This window comes from Orycteropus afer, unplaced genomic scaffold, assembly GCF_000298275.1.
Source record: "Orycteropus afer afer isolate SDZICR_OR568_19922 unplaced genomic scaffold, OryAfe1.0 scaffold00826, whole genome shotgun sequence".
In the NCBI taxonomy this organism is placed as follows: domain Eukaryota; kingdom Metazoa; phylum Chordata; class Mammalia; order Tubulidentata; family Orycteropodidae; genus Orycteropus; species Orycteropus afer.
The window spans coordinates 105,730-120,329 of NW_006922413.1; the positions used below are offsets into that span (position 1 = coordinate 105,730).

Sequence of the window (14,600 nt, forward strand, 5' to 3'; positions counted from 1 at the left end):
AACAGTTTCACATGCTTTTCACCACATCACAGTGCTTACAGAGTACTCCGTCCCAATGAGGGATTGTAAATTTGAAAAGAGGCTTTGATTCTTTAAGAAGACGATGGGTTGGAAAAGAGCCATGCCAGCCATACTTTGATGTGGTTAAGTTGTTCACTACAGATTAGTAAGTCCATGCTTACCTTGCTTATTAGGTAATCTCACACTGCAAAGGAATGCATGCTGCCCTTTCCTGAGCCATTACCATAAATTGAACCTGGGTCTCCCTTGTGGAAGGCAAGAATACTACCACTCAACCACCAGCTGATTTAGGCTTAGCTAATTCTGGCTGTAGTAAAGACCTCATTTACTGTACAAACAGGTAGAAACCTTAAATCACTGCAAGTAAATGACAGCAGACTGAGGTTTATGGAGCCACTTTCAGTAGCCCAACTTGTAGGTGGGCCATTCAGGAATCCTCTGGTTAATGAAATGTCATGTCCCTTACCTACTCCTGTTAAACCTTGAGGACCCTAGAATCTGCAAAATTAAGGTTGCTACCAAGGTAAACAAGTCTACTTTTTTTAAACTTACCTTCTTAACTTTCTTTAGTCTCCTTTGCAAGAATTAAATCTTCTTACATAGCAAGAAAATGCAAGTTTTTTTATACTTTATTTTAAACTTAATGACATTAAAATTGACAGGCCAAAAATAAAAGGAAATTATCATAAAGCAGTAGAGACAGTCGAAATTGTAAACACTGGAATAGGGTTCCCCCCCCCCAAGAAAATTTTCTTCCATATACATGAGTAATCTTACCTGAACCTTGAGGAAACTAGTAACTAAAACCCAGTGACACCTAGAGGAACTGGTTAAATAGGGTTAGATTCTATTTCCAGTTGTTGTTTGCCATCGAGTCGGCCCTGACTCATAGTGACCCCTCCTTGGGTTTCCGAGGCAGTATCACTACAGAAGTAGGAATGCCCAATCTTCCTTCCAAGGAGTGGCTGGTGGGTTTGAACCACCAGCCTTCTGGTTAGCAGTCAAGTGCCTTAGCCACTATGCTACCAGAGCCCCTCTATTTCCAGTAGGAAAACAAAAGTCCCTTAACCCTCCTTCCCCACAATTAATAATGGAGTATCTATAGTGGAACTGGGAAGAAAGTCTTGATGTGTATTTAGTAACTTCTCTTCAAGAAGGGGTGCTTCAGAAGCTGGAGAGCAGAAGGTCGCTCGTGCTGGTCCCTAAGAAGAGAAAGACACATTAGAAGCAGCACCAAATAATATGCCTGCCAACTTACATCTGCTTGATTCAAAATGCAGGTTTCGAAATGGAAATAAAACCTCTGACAGTCGAATGGACTTGATCTGAATCTAGACTCCACTTTTCAGCTGTGTGATCTTGGGCAAGTGACTCAGATTCTTTCCTAATCTGTAAATGGGAGAAACTAACGTGTTAGGAGAATTAAGGGAAATAACAACAAACTTTTAAATTGTGTGGCACATAGTATTAAATGTTCATATATGGTAGTTACTTTAAAAAGGTCCTTCTTTTCCATTGTACTTTTGTTCAATGTGAGGTGTAATTTACATATATTAAAATTTACATTTTTAGGTGTACAGTTTATTGAACTTCTAATTAGCATTAAATTTACTTTTAAAATTTAGAGGCATTAGAGATTGGAACTAAAAAGACTTAAAAGTAGACATTTAAATACGCTTTCTTGATTAATTGAAATAATTCTATATTGGGCACTCAGGTGAGCATAAAGTAAAGGGAAGAGAGGGTTGCTCACTATTACTATGGCTTAGTGGGTTTTGTTTTGTTTTCAGGAGATAAAAACGCTTTGGGGAATGTATTGATCCTTCAATGAAGTAATGAACCAGTCAATGGTTAGCCTAGTACAGCAGCATTCTTTTGGTTAAATTGGTTGCCCTTTGATAATTTTGAAAGCAAATTTGATCCCCCCAGAATAGCTAGGTTAAAATGGAAATAAAGTACTTTTAAAGGAAAGTGACCATACATCATTTCAAAATTAAAACCTCTTACCTTCTGGAGGCTCTTACTCCTGCCTTCAGAATATGCTGAAATCTTTTCAAAAGTCCTATCCTTGACCTAGTTACTGCTTCTAGTTATCATCCTGTTTCTGTTCTTTCCACATACCTCTAAAATGGTCAAGCCCAGTGGCCTTTTTCCCCAGTACACATCTGAAACCCCAACCATTTGGCCCACTTCTCTTTAAAAATTGCCCTCTTGGAATTAGCCATGGCCTCATTACCAAATTTAATGAGCTCATCCACCTTCTCATCTCTGTAGCATTTGAAATACTCACTACCTGCTCCTTCCTAAAATGATTTCTACTTACATTATTGGAAAACTCTCTTCTAGGTTCTTTTGCTTCATTGGAGCAACTGCCTTTCGTCCCTCTTCCAGTTACATGTATGCTGGACTTGATACTATGCATATTCTGTTACTTTCCCCATGAGCATTTTCAAAGACATTTTCCTCAGCCCTCTTAATTTATTTTCATGACTAGCTGTCAACTTTATAATGACTTTCAAGTGTATACCTCCAGCTTTTATCACTTTCTTGAGCTCCAATTCTCTATTTTCAAATGCCTCCTTAGATGATGGGAGACCCTCTTCAACTTCCTCCCCTTTTCCTCTCTCAGAACTTCCTGTTGTAATTTCTTCCATTACCTAGACTCAAAACCATGAAATTCTATCATACTTCTCTGTCAGTCCTTTTATCTAATGAGTCATCGTCCTCTGAAATGTTCTGGAATTAATTTTCCTCAATCCCATTTTTTCCATCACCATTAAAGTGTAAGCTCTGAATTCCTGCATGGCTTCCCAGTTTCAAGCAGCCTGTATTCCAGGACTTTCAGTACGCAACAATCTGACCTGCCTTCCCAAAGACGTTTAATTCATTATGTTTACCCAGAATTATCTTTCACAGCCAGAGCTTCTCGCTGCTAAACTCCCTGAAGTGACTTCCCACAACTTTAAGCCTGCTTATAGCTGGGCTCCCAGCCACACTTGTTTCTCACTGCTCCACAAAACTCTTTTCTGTTTGTTCAGAAGAAACATACTTGATCACCTCTACTTCTGAATCTATCTACATCTGTCGCCAAGGAATATTGCCAACATTAAGCAAGAGTCTAGCGTCCTTAGAGTCTTTGCCATAGAATTTCAGAAGATAATTATATGCCACCTTCTGTATGACACTAATTGGGTAAGGTGTGTTAGTATTCTCCCTAATGGTTATTAACTGTGGAGACCTAATTATGTCCCACACTCTGCTAAGCAATTTACACACACCATTTTACCTGACCTTCACAACAAACCTATTTATTATTGAGGGGAGGGGGGATTAATTGTTTTGTTCATGAAGAAATTGTTCCAAAGTACAGTTTCCAAATGAAAAAGGATTACAGTGAGTTTATATTTAAACCAGCATGGCCAATTTGCTTTTTGTTTTTGTCACTGTATTAAGGGTTTTGACAGGATTACCACTATCCAGTTACTTCATGCCTGTTCTTTTAGAATAGGTGTTTTTTTAAAAAAAAAAACTCTGAATTTATTCATTGCACTTCATAACTCTCTTCTATTTTAGACTCTAGTGTTCATTCATTAACTTCATAAATATTTGAGTATCTAGAGGCTTCTAGGTACTCTAAATTGCTCTTCTAGGTGGTTCAACAGTGAACAGAACACACCGAGACCTGGCTCTCATGGAGCTTATTGGTGGGAAGGACAGGCAACAAAAATATTAAAGGCTGCATAGTAGTAAGTGCAGTGAAAAGTGGAGCAGGGTAATGGGGCAAGAATGATGTGGGGCACTATTTTGGCCAATCTGGAAAGTTGTCTGACAAGGAGATGTTTGAGCAGAGACCTGAATGGAAGAAGGGAGCCAGTCATGAGGTGGTCTGAGAGGAGCCATCCCTTGTGTTGAGTACAACCTGTGCAACCACTGAGGCAAGAGTAGGCTTGACATGTGGGAGGCCAAGGAAGGAGACCAGTATGACTGAAGCAGAGCAATCAAAGAAAAGAGTGGTAGAAAATATGCATGGAGAGGTACTGTAGAACCAGTCAGGAAGGCCTAGTAAAGTCATGGCAGGGACTTTGGATTTTATTCTGAGTGAGATGGAATTGTTTCCAGCAGAAACTGGAAGTGATATGAATTATATATGTTTAAAGAATCTCATTCGTATTTAGCAAGACCACCCTATAATCTTCTCCAAAGGAACTGAGCCCTAGTAAAAGCCACGGAATAAAATAAAGACTCGTGAAATCACACTTCCAGGTGATAAGTATTAAGGGCATCAAAGAGCTTGCTCAGTTGGTTCCCCATGCTCCTCTGAAGAAGATTTCGAAGGGTTGGGTAGAAACTACCCTGACTTCCATAAAATAGAGGACTCTACCCTTTCTTTCTGAACTTTTTGCGTTTGTATGAATAATAACAAAAGAAAGAGAATAGCAAATATTTTTTTAGCTATTGGCCTATAATGAGTAATTGTCGAATTCAGACAGAACAAAGCAACTACTTGTTTTAATAGTCTCCAAAACTAATACTAGTATTAGCTAATACTGGTATTAGCAAAGAATGCCAGGAAGATGTTTACTTGTGTTTTATTGACTATGCAAAAGCATTCAACTGTGTAGATCATAACAAATTATGGATAACACTGAGAAGAATGGGAATGCCAGAACACTTAGTTGTGCTCATGAGGAACCTGTATATACACCAGGAGGCTGTCCTTCGAACAGAGCAGAGGGATACCACGTGGTTTAAAATTGGGAATAGAGTAGATCAGAGTTGTGTCCTTTCACCATAGTTATTCAATCTATATGCTGAGCAAATAATCTGAGAAGCCAGACTATACAAAGAAGAGCATGGCATCAGGATTGGAGGAAAACTCATTAACAACCTACAATATGCAGACAGGACAACTTTGCTTGCTGAAAGTGAAGATGACTTGAAGCACTTACTGATGAAGATTAAAAATTAGTCTGCAGTATGGATGTCAACATAAAACAAAAATCCTCAACTGGACCAATAAGTAGCATCATGATAAATGGAGAGAAGATTGAAGATGTCAAAGATTTCATATTACTTGGTTTCACAGTCAACACCAATGAAAGCAGCAGTCAAGAAATCAGATGACATATTGCACTGGGCAAATCTGCCACAAAGACCTCTTAAAAGTGCTGAAGAGCAAAAATGTCTCTTTGAAGACTAAGATGCGCCTAACCCAAGGCATGGTATTTTCAGTGACCTCATATGCATGTGAAAGCTGGACAATGAATAAGGAAGACCGAAGAAGAGTTGATGCTTTTGAGTTGTGATGTTGGTGAATACTGAAAATACCATGGGCTGCCAGAAGAACAAACAAATCTGTCCTGGAAGAAGTGCAGCCAGTGGCAAAACTTGATACTCATTTGCAGAAAAATGAAACAAGATTTGTACCTCATGCCATACACAAAAACTAACTCCAGATGGATCAGAGAGTTAAATGTGAAACCTAAAACTACAAAATTCCTCAAGGAAAAACTAGGGGCAATTTTAGGGGCCCTCACTTATGGCATAAATAGACTTATCAAGCATAACCCAAAACGCACAGACAGCTGAAGATAAACTAGATGAGTGGGACCTTCTAAAAATTAAATTTTTATGTGCATCAAAAGACTTCTTCAAAAGAGTCAAAAGAGAACCTACAGATTGGGGAAAAAATATTCAGCAGCGACATACCTGACAAGGGACTAAACTCTAAAATTTATAGAAAACTCGAACACCTCAACAACAGAAAGATGAAAAATCCACTTAAAAAAAAATGGGCAGAAAACATGAGACACTTCACCAAAGAGGATATTGACATGGCCAGCAAATACATGAAGAAATAAATGCTCACAATCATTAGCCATCAAAGAGATGCAAATCAAAACAACAATGTGATACCATCTCACCCCAGCACTAATAGCAAAGTTCAACAGCACAGAAAATAACATGCTGGTGAGGATGTGGAGAGACTGGGACTCTCATACACTGCTGGTGGGAATGTAAAATGATGACAACCCACTGTGGAAAGCAGTATGGCAATTCCTTAAAATGCTGGAGTTAGAAATACCATTTGACCCAGCAATCCCATTACTAGGTATATATCCTAAAGAAGTGAGAGCTAGAACAAGAACAGATACATGCACACCCATGTTCATCACAGCACTATTTATAATAGCAAAAAGATGGAAAGAACCTAGGTACCCATCAACAGAAGAATGGATAACCAAACTATAGTACATGGACACAATGGAATATTATGCAACACTAAAGAAGAATGTAGAATCTGCAAAACACCACATAACATGGATGAACATGAAGGACATTATGCTGAGTGAAATAAGTCAATCACAGAAGGACAAATACAGTATTAGTTCATTATTGTAAAAAGTCAAGGAAAGGTTTATATATGGAAAGAAACTTTCTTTGTTGTTTACCAGAGGTGGGAGAGGAAGGGAGGGAACACGGGGGGGGGGGGGGGTGCGGAGCATTGACCTATGTTAAGAAAAAAGTGCAGCTGGAATGCACCTTGGAAGCAAGAATGGCCAGGCTTCATGTCACCTACTTTGGTCATGTTGTCAGAAGGTATTATCCTTCCCTGGAGAAGGATGTCATGCTTGGTAAAGTGGAGGGTCAGCAAAAAAGGGGAAGACCCTCAATGAGATGGATTGACACAGTGGCTGCAATGATTGGCTCAGGTATAGCAAGGATTGTGAGGCTAGCAGAGGACCAGGCAGTGTTTCGTCCTGTTGTACATAGGGTGGTTGAGTCAGAGCCATCTTGACGGTACTTAACAACAACAAAACTAATAATACTGGTCTGTGCGATTTTCCCAACACTTTCACGTCTCTCTTGTAGGGTGGTGTTTTTTGGGGTGGGGGTGGAGGTGGAGGGATGGTGACACTGTGCCTGGGGCTCTGTTCATCATATCCACACTGGGACACTTCAGGTGTCTCTCCATCTAGGGATGCGCAAACTACACCCCTGGAATATATAGAGAGGTACCTTGCTTCTTGCCCAAGTGATTCCCCTGGAATTTTCTAGGACAGTCTGGTCCAAGCATACCTTGTTTTATTGTACTTTATTGTGCTTCACAGCTACAGTGTTGTTTTGTTATGTTTTGTTTTCACAAATTGAAGGTTTGTGGCATCTCTATATCAAGCAAGCATATCAGCACCATTTTTCCAACAGCAGTTTGTGCTCACTCTGTGTCTCTATCACATTTTGGTAAATTCTCATAATATTTCAAACTTTTTCATAATGCTATTGCACACTTACTGGACTATACCAAACAAACCAAACTCACTGCCATCAAGTCAGATCTGACTCATAGTGACCCCTCCTTGGGTTTCCAAGGCAGTATCACTATAGAAGTAGATTCAGTCTTCCTTCTGAGGAGTGGCTGGTGGGTTTGAACCACCAGCCTTCTGGTTAGGAGTCAAATGCCTTAGGCACTACATCACCAGAGCTCCTTAATAGACTATATATAGTGTAAAAAATAACTTGTATGCACTGGGAAACCACAAACTGTATCTTGCTTTATTGTAATAATCATTTTAATGCAGTGGTTTGGAGCTGAACCCTCAATATCTCTGAGGTATACCTGTACGTGTGTGCTAGGGAATGGGGAGAAACTGAAAGGGGAATAGTCTGCAGGTAGGGAGACCTGTGGGTTCTGGGCTTCATTAAGAAAGGCAAAATGAACCCCTGGGGGTTGGGGGCTGCCATATGTATTTGCTGACAACTTCTGCATACATTTTTCATATAGGAATAAGAAAGCAAAGAAGTATGGGCCAGGAAAAGCACACTTTCCTGAAAGACAAAAAATTGTTATTTGAATCTTAGGATTCCTTGTCCTGTACATGCAACTAAATTTTGAGCCTCACTAGATTGAGTAGGTTTTAGGCTTCTCTGTATCATCCTAGAGACTAAGTGGGTGAGATCCAGCACCCTACCCCTACAATCTAGCTATCTGCCACCACATACATAAAAACACACACAAACACATTCTAACCAGAGCCATCTCTCTCTACTTACATATATATATGTTTTATTCTTTGGATTAAGATTCCATATGAGCAGAGAGTCCCTGTATTTGAAAACGATAGCATTAGGTAATCTCTAAATTCCTTACAGCTCTAACATTTTACCTAGAATTTTATTCCATAGATAGGAAAAGAGGTCAAAATGGGTGAAATAGGCTGCTTTTTTGGGGCGAGGGGTTGCTTCTCCAAATACTTTCCACTTAAGGCTTGAAATGCACCAATTGGAGATTGGTTCTTTTGGCTCAAAATATTTCTCCTCACTTTAAATGCAAGTCGGGAACCAGTGCATTTAACCTGGTCTGTCATCAAACCCCTAATGTGAAGGAGTTTGTCACATACTTTCTTGAGAGCAGGTTTTGATAGGAAGATAATCAGAACACTGCTTCCCTGACAGAGAAGGCAGCTTGGAAAATGGTGGTGTCATTTCACTGTGGCCAGTCCCTGGGATAGTCAGTAAAAAAGAGGAAGACCTTTAAAGTGATGGATGGGCACAGTGGCTACAAAAATGGGCTCAAGCATAGCAAAAGTTGCAAGGAAGGTGCAAGATGGACAGTGACAGTGTTCCATTCTGTTGTACCTAGGGTTGATACGAGTGAGGGTTGCTTGAGGGCACCTAATGACAATAGGTCTCTGGGAAGATGTCACATTGGTAAATAAGTAAACATTTAGCAATTTTTGCAAACTCACTGGCTTCAAAATGTATTATCAGGACCTGATAGAAGATTTAATTGAGATAATTTCTACTTGAAGTATTGCCCCACATACTCTGATGTGGTAATGAACACAATCACAATATGGCCAATCATGTCTTCTTCCAGCACAAAATCACTGTGTACTTGATTTAGTAACCAAAGTGGGCCCACATTGGAGGGAAATGACAGCTGCCTAGAATCTTGGGATTTATCCTTCTCCTCCTGCTTTCAGTGTCTTACCTGGTTAGGCACACACGCACAAAGTCCACTGCATGTTCTGAGAAGTGGTCTGGCAAAGGCGGCATTAGCCCTCGGTGAGCCCCAATGTAAAACATGGCAGCCATCCTGTCCATGGAAGCCAGTGGAGGCTTCCCGGTGGCCATCTCAAACACAGTGCAGCCAATGCTCCAAATGTCTGACTTCCTTCCATAGCCAGACTCATTGATGACTTCCGGGGCCATCCAATAAGGAGTCCCATGCATGGACTTAAGCATGTCACTGTGAGTGCCATTTAAACCTGCCCAGGCCAAACGCTTGGCACAGCCAAAGTCAATCAGCTTTATTATTCCAGTTGGCATGAGCATGACATTATTTCCTTTGATATCTCGATGTACCACACAGTTCTCATGGAGATAAGCAACACCCTGAAGAATTTGTTTTGTATATTTACAGAACACCATCTCAGGCAATGGCCCAAAACGATTTATAATACTAGAGATTGAACCACCAGGAACAAACTCCATGAAAATGCTTACAATGTTCTCTTCCAAGCATGTCCCCAAATAGGCCACAATGTTGACATGTTTCAGTACTTTGAGCAAATCTACTTCTTCCTGAAGTTTTCGGTATTCTTTTTCAGTGGCTAATTTATCAGAGGTATCCAAAGCCACCTGTTTTACAGCTATTAGCTGCCCATGACTAGTAAGACCACAGTATACCTAGAAGCAAATCAATACCTTATTAAATATAATTGATATAACTTGTTCACAAAATGCCTCAAGTAACTTTTGTTTTCACCTTCTTCCCCAAAACCCTTATCATTTCTCTAAGTTGATACATCCCCACTAATTGCAATTAATTTAAAATAAGCAGGTTCACTGTTTCAGTGGAGCCAAGCTAGGGATGGGCCACAATGTAAATGGCAATCATATTGTCGTGGAGTCAAGTAGCCTGGATTGGTCAGAATCCTGGCCTCACCAATTTCCAGCTGTGGAACTCTGGGAAAGTCTACATGACTTTTGATCTTCAGTTCTTCTTATCTGTAAAACTGAAGTAATAATATTTGCAGCACAGATTTCTAGGTTGACTGTAGGAGGTGGTGGTTTGGGAAAGGTCCATTTAATATATATGTCCATTTAAGAAATATTTCTCCTTGAGATTTAGAGGGGAAATCTTGTGTATCTAACTTCCATTTGATGGTTAAGACTTGGAAAAACAAGAAATTCTTTAGTTTCAAAGATGCTCTTGGAGAAACCTCTATGTAAGATACATTTTCATAGAGCAGAAAAGTACCACAAAATTCTCTGTTTATGTAGACTGTAGATTTGGTTCTAATCTCTGGAGTCTGGGTATTTGGGTTTCTCCTGCCATGCCATAACACAAGGTTGTTGTGATTGATACAGGCAAGTTTCTACAAAGGAGGAACTGTGGAAAGCTCTAAAGCTCTGTGATTTCAGTGGCTTATGTCTTACTACCTTCTCACTGATTCCAGAAATGCCCCCAACTAGAGCTGAAACAGGACCTATATGAGGGCCAGTCTTTATCCATATATTTAAATACTATCTAAAGTGCTAGGAGTTTAGAAGGCCTTTTATGCAACTCACAAAACATAAGGAGGAACATACTCTGTTTTTGCCACCCTAAAACCATTCTCCCAATTTCTGGTAACATATCCTGAGCTATTATGTCCAAGGGACTTGGACATGCAAGAGTGAGAGGCTAAAGATACTATGGCCATTTTGCCACCACATGGAGCTTGTGAATGGGAGTCAGATTGAGAGATACAGAGACCAGATCCTGGAGACATTGTTTGACCCCTGAAGTCAGGATTGACTACTGAAGCCTGACTTGCTCCAGAACTTTCAATTACATAAATCAATAAACATCATTTTATTCAAGCCACTTTGGTTTGGGTTTTCTGTTACTACCAACTGAAAGATTTCTAAGTAAAAGAGTGTGTGTTGGAGCTAGGGAAGAGGGATGGGTCGAGGAGAGGTAGAGGTTTCTAGTTTTATCATATTTCCAGTTTGACTTACTGTGCCATAGGCTCCCTTCCCAAGGATCTCACCCTTGGTCCACAGGATAGGCTCTCCATACTTTAAACTATTTTCAGAAAATGTCTTCTTTTCATTTGAGTTGAGAAATTTCTCCTCCCTGTCATAAATCCTGAACCCATTACTGTACCTCTGGAACAATGAGACAAATAGAAAGGTTACCATTAAACATGGGGACGGGAGGAAGGAGTGGGAGTGCAGTAGAGCCTTCATTTCATATACATCCCTTCAGGGCCATTAATATTCATGGTAACTTCTAGATAGATACATTTCCCAAAAAATGATCAAACCCATATCTTCATTTTGTACCTCAACGTTGTTAAACAATTATTTCTAAGTCACATTTTGCCTGCATATCTTATAGGGGAAGGTCTTGGTCCTGCTCATCTTTGGACCTACATGGACCTGCAGGCTACTACCACTGTCACTAACCTTTAGCTCTCTCAAAGTTATAATAATCAGAATGGACATACATATGTTACTCAATTCTCTCTTCAGAATCCCTGTTGTCCTATTATCCCAATCAACTTGCCCCTAAACACAGACAGCTCTGGACAGAGAAACATACACATAGTCACACACAAATAAACACAAAGACGCATATATTCATAAACACATATTCATATATGCATTCACACAAATGTGCATACATACAAATTATATCCAATTCATAATATTTGTGCATAAATAGACATCACCTCTGCACATTCATATCTATACACACTCAATAAAACACACATACATACATAAATACATACACCTATATACATACATATGCAAACATATATACACATTGTCACTTTGATGTCACTTTGAAGACTGAGGTGTGCCTAACCCAAGCCCTGCCATTTAAATTCAATCGCCTCATATGCATGTGAAAGCTGAGCAGTGAATAAGGAAGACCAAAGAAGAATTGATGCCTTTCAATTGTGATGTTGGTGAAGAATACTGAAAATACCATGATGCATTTGAATCATAGTATTGGTGAAGAATACTGGAAAATACCATGGACTACCCAAAGAACAAACATCTATCTTGAAAAAAGTGCATCCAGAAAGCTTCTTAGAAATGAGAATGGCCAGACTTTGTCTCACCTGTTTTGGTCATATTGTCAGAAGGGCCCATTCCCTGGAGAAGGATATCATGCTGGATAAAGTAGAGGATCAGAGAGAAAGGAGAAGACCCTCAACCAGATGGGTTGACATAATGGCTGCAACAATGGGCTCAAGCATAGCAAGGATTATGAGGATGGCACAGAACTGGGCCGTGTTTTGTTCTGTTGTACATAGGGTCTCTATGAGTCAGAATCAACTCAACAGCACCTAACAACAACATCAACATATGCACATTTACATATAAACATATCTAAATGCATACACACAGTGGTAAAAAGCTATGTTGGTGGTCAAGACCAGCATTAGTAGACTGAAGATTGATGGTCTCCTCAACCCTTGCTACTCGAAGGATAATCTGCAGACCAGCTGAATCAGCATCACCTGGGATATTGTTAGAGATGCACAGTCTCAGGCCCTAGACATACTGACTCAATCTGTGCATTTTAACATGATCCCCAAGAGATTCTCAGTCACAATAAACTTTGAGAGGCACTGACCTAGAAGTTATGAAATGAATAACTCTTTACAGAACTTAGACTATGTTTTCTAATTGGTTAGTCAGTACAAAGCACACTTCATTTTAATCCCCTGTCCTAGGAATCTTAAAAAAGATAACAGCAATGATGCAGCAGAGATATGGTGTGATAATTAAGTTGTGTGTCAACTTGGCTAGGCCTGGTTTTGAGTGTCTGGGCAACTGGATGTAGTTATTCCCCATGATGAAACTGGTAATCAGCTCCATGGTGGAATCTACTGGAGCAGCTGAGTAGCTGCCTTAGGGATGTGGTCTGTTTCCAGGATATAAGAAAAAAACATCAAAAAAGGTCTCTGCAGCCTTTTGGCATGCTTGGACCCTGCATGTAGCCAAGTCTTCATTCAGCAGCCTGCCATATTGTCTGCCGATCTTGGAACTGTCTAAGGACTTGAACTAGTGGCCTGCCATGTTGTTTGGTAATATTGAGACTGTGCCATTTTATTTGTCAACCTTGGGTTTGTCAGCCTCAGCAGTCTGCAGCTGTCTGAGTGAAGAGACACCTGCAGCCCCAGTGGGCCAGAAGCAAGAGTCAGAGCTGAAGGCCAAGGTTAAGGGACCTTCACCCAGCCTCTAGAGGCACTTTGAACTCAGACTTCTAGCCTCCAAAACTACAAAAGAATAAATCCCTATTTGTTAAAGCCATCCACTCATTTATGGTATCTTCTGTTAGAGCAGCACTAGAGAACCAAAACACATGGCAATGGCACTTTGAGGTTTCCTAGTAGATCCTACATGGTTGCCTTCTTCCTGAACGTCCATTGGACAATCAGAGCCATCTGGGTTCCTTCTCCCCATCCACTCATGTTTCTATCCAAACTGAAATTTAAGGAGTACTTGGAAGGGGAAAAGTTATAAAATGTCCATTTTTCATTCTGTGACTACAGGTTGGATTTATAGGCTCATTGTGTTTACTGGCACACTAACTCTTCTTCAATTTGAAATTGCAAAGTCATAGACCCATTTAAAAAATATGCAGGTGTGCAAACCACCCCTCTCTCTCTCACCCAGCCTATAAGCAGCTCCGAATCACTGTGTACTTCCAAGCAGAGACCAAGCTCCATTGAGAGCATAGCTGGCTTTTTAGGACAGAGAACATTACCACTGTGTAGTGATGAAAGGTGGAGTGGGAATTAGGATGGTTGGTCCTACTACTCACTAGCACCATAATTTCAAAGCCTCAATTTGCTCATCTGCAAAATGGGACTATGTATGAAGCATAAATGAGATGATGAATATAATGCATCTCATTCATTCCTAATAAATTCTCAACACTTGTTGCCATTGAGTGGATTCCAGTTCATAGAGACCCTATAGGACAGAGTAGAACAGCCCCAAATGGTTTCCAAGTCTGTAATCTTTACAGAAGCAGACTGCCACATCTTTCTCCTGTGGAGTGGTTGATGGGTTCAAATGTCTGACCTTTCAATTAGCAACCAAGTGCTTAACAACTGCACCATCAAAACTCATCACCATTGAGTTGATTCTGACTCATAGTGACCTCCACTGGGTATCCAAGGCTGTAAATATTTACAGAAGCAGACTGTCCCATCTTTCTTCCACAGAGTAACTGCTGGGTTTGAACCACTGACCTTTTGGTTAGCAGCCAAATGCCTTAACTACTACACCACCAGAGCGCCTTCATTGCATCACAAAAAAAAAAAAAATCAAACCCACTGCCATCGAGTTGATTTTGACTCATAGCGACCCCCACTGGGTTTCTGAGGCTATACATCTTTACAGAAGTTGTTGTTATGTTGTTATGTGCCGTCGAGTCAAACCCGACTCATAGCGACCCCTCCTTGGGCTTCCAAGGCAGTATCACTACGGAAGTAGGATTGCCCAACCTTCCTTCCGAGGAGTGGCTGGTGGGTTTGAACCGCCAGCCGTCTGGTTAGCAGGCAAGT

At 40.3% G+C, this 14,600-nt stretch overlaps 1 protein-coding gene across 1 annotated transcript in view; it reads right to left on the reverse strand.

The window, feature by feature from the left end:
* Positions 1-1,156: 1,156 nt before the first annotated feature.
* Positions 1,157-14,600, reverse strand: part of MAP3K19 (mitogen-activated protein kinase kinase kinase 19) — an 86,922-nt gene continuing 73,478 nt past the window's right edge. Inside the window, exons 9-11 of the mRNA XM_007957944.1 lie at positions 11,029-11,178; positions 9,014-9,711; positions 1,157-1,223 (exon numbers count right to left, since the gene is read on the reverse strand). Of these exons, the coding sequence (XP_007956135.1) occupies positions 1,157-1,223; positions 9,014-9,711; positions 11,029-11,178 (915 nt within the window). The remainder of the gene's footprint in view (positions 1,224-9,013; positions 9,712-11,028; positions 11,179-14,600) is intronic.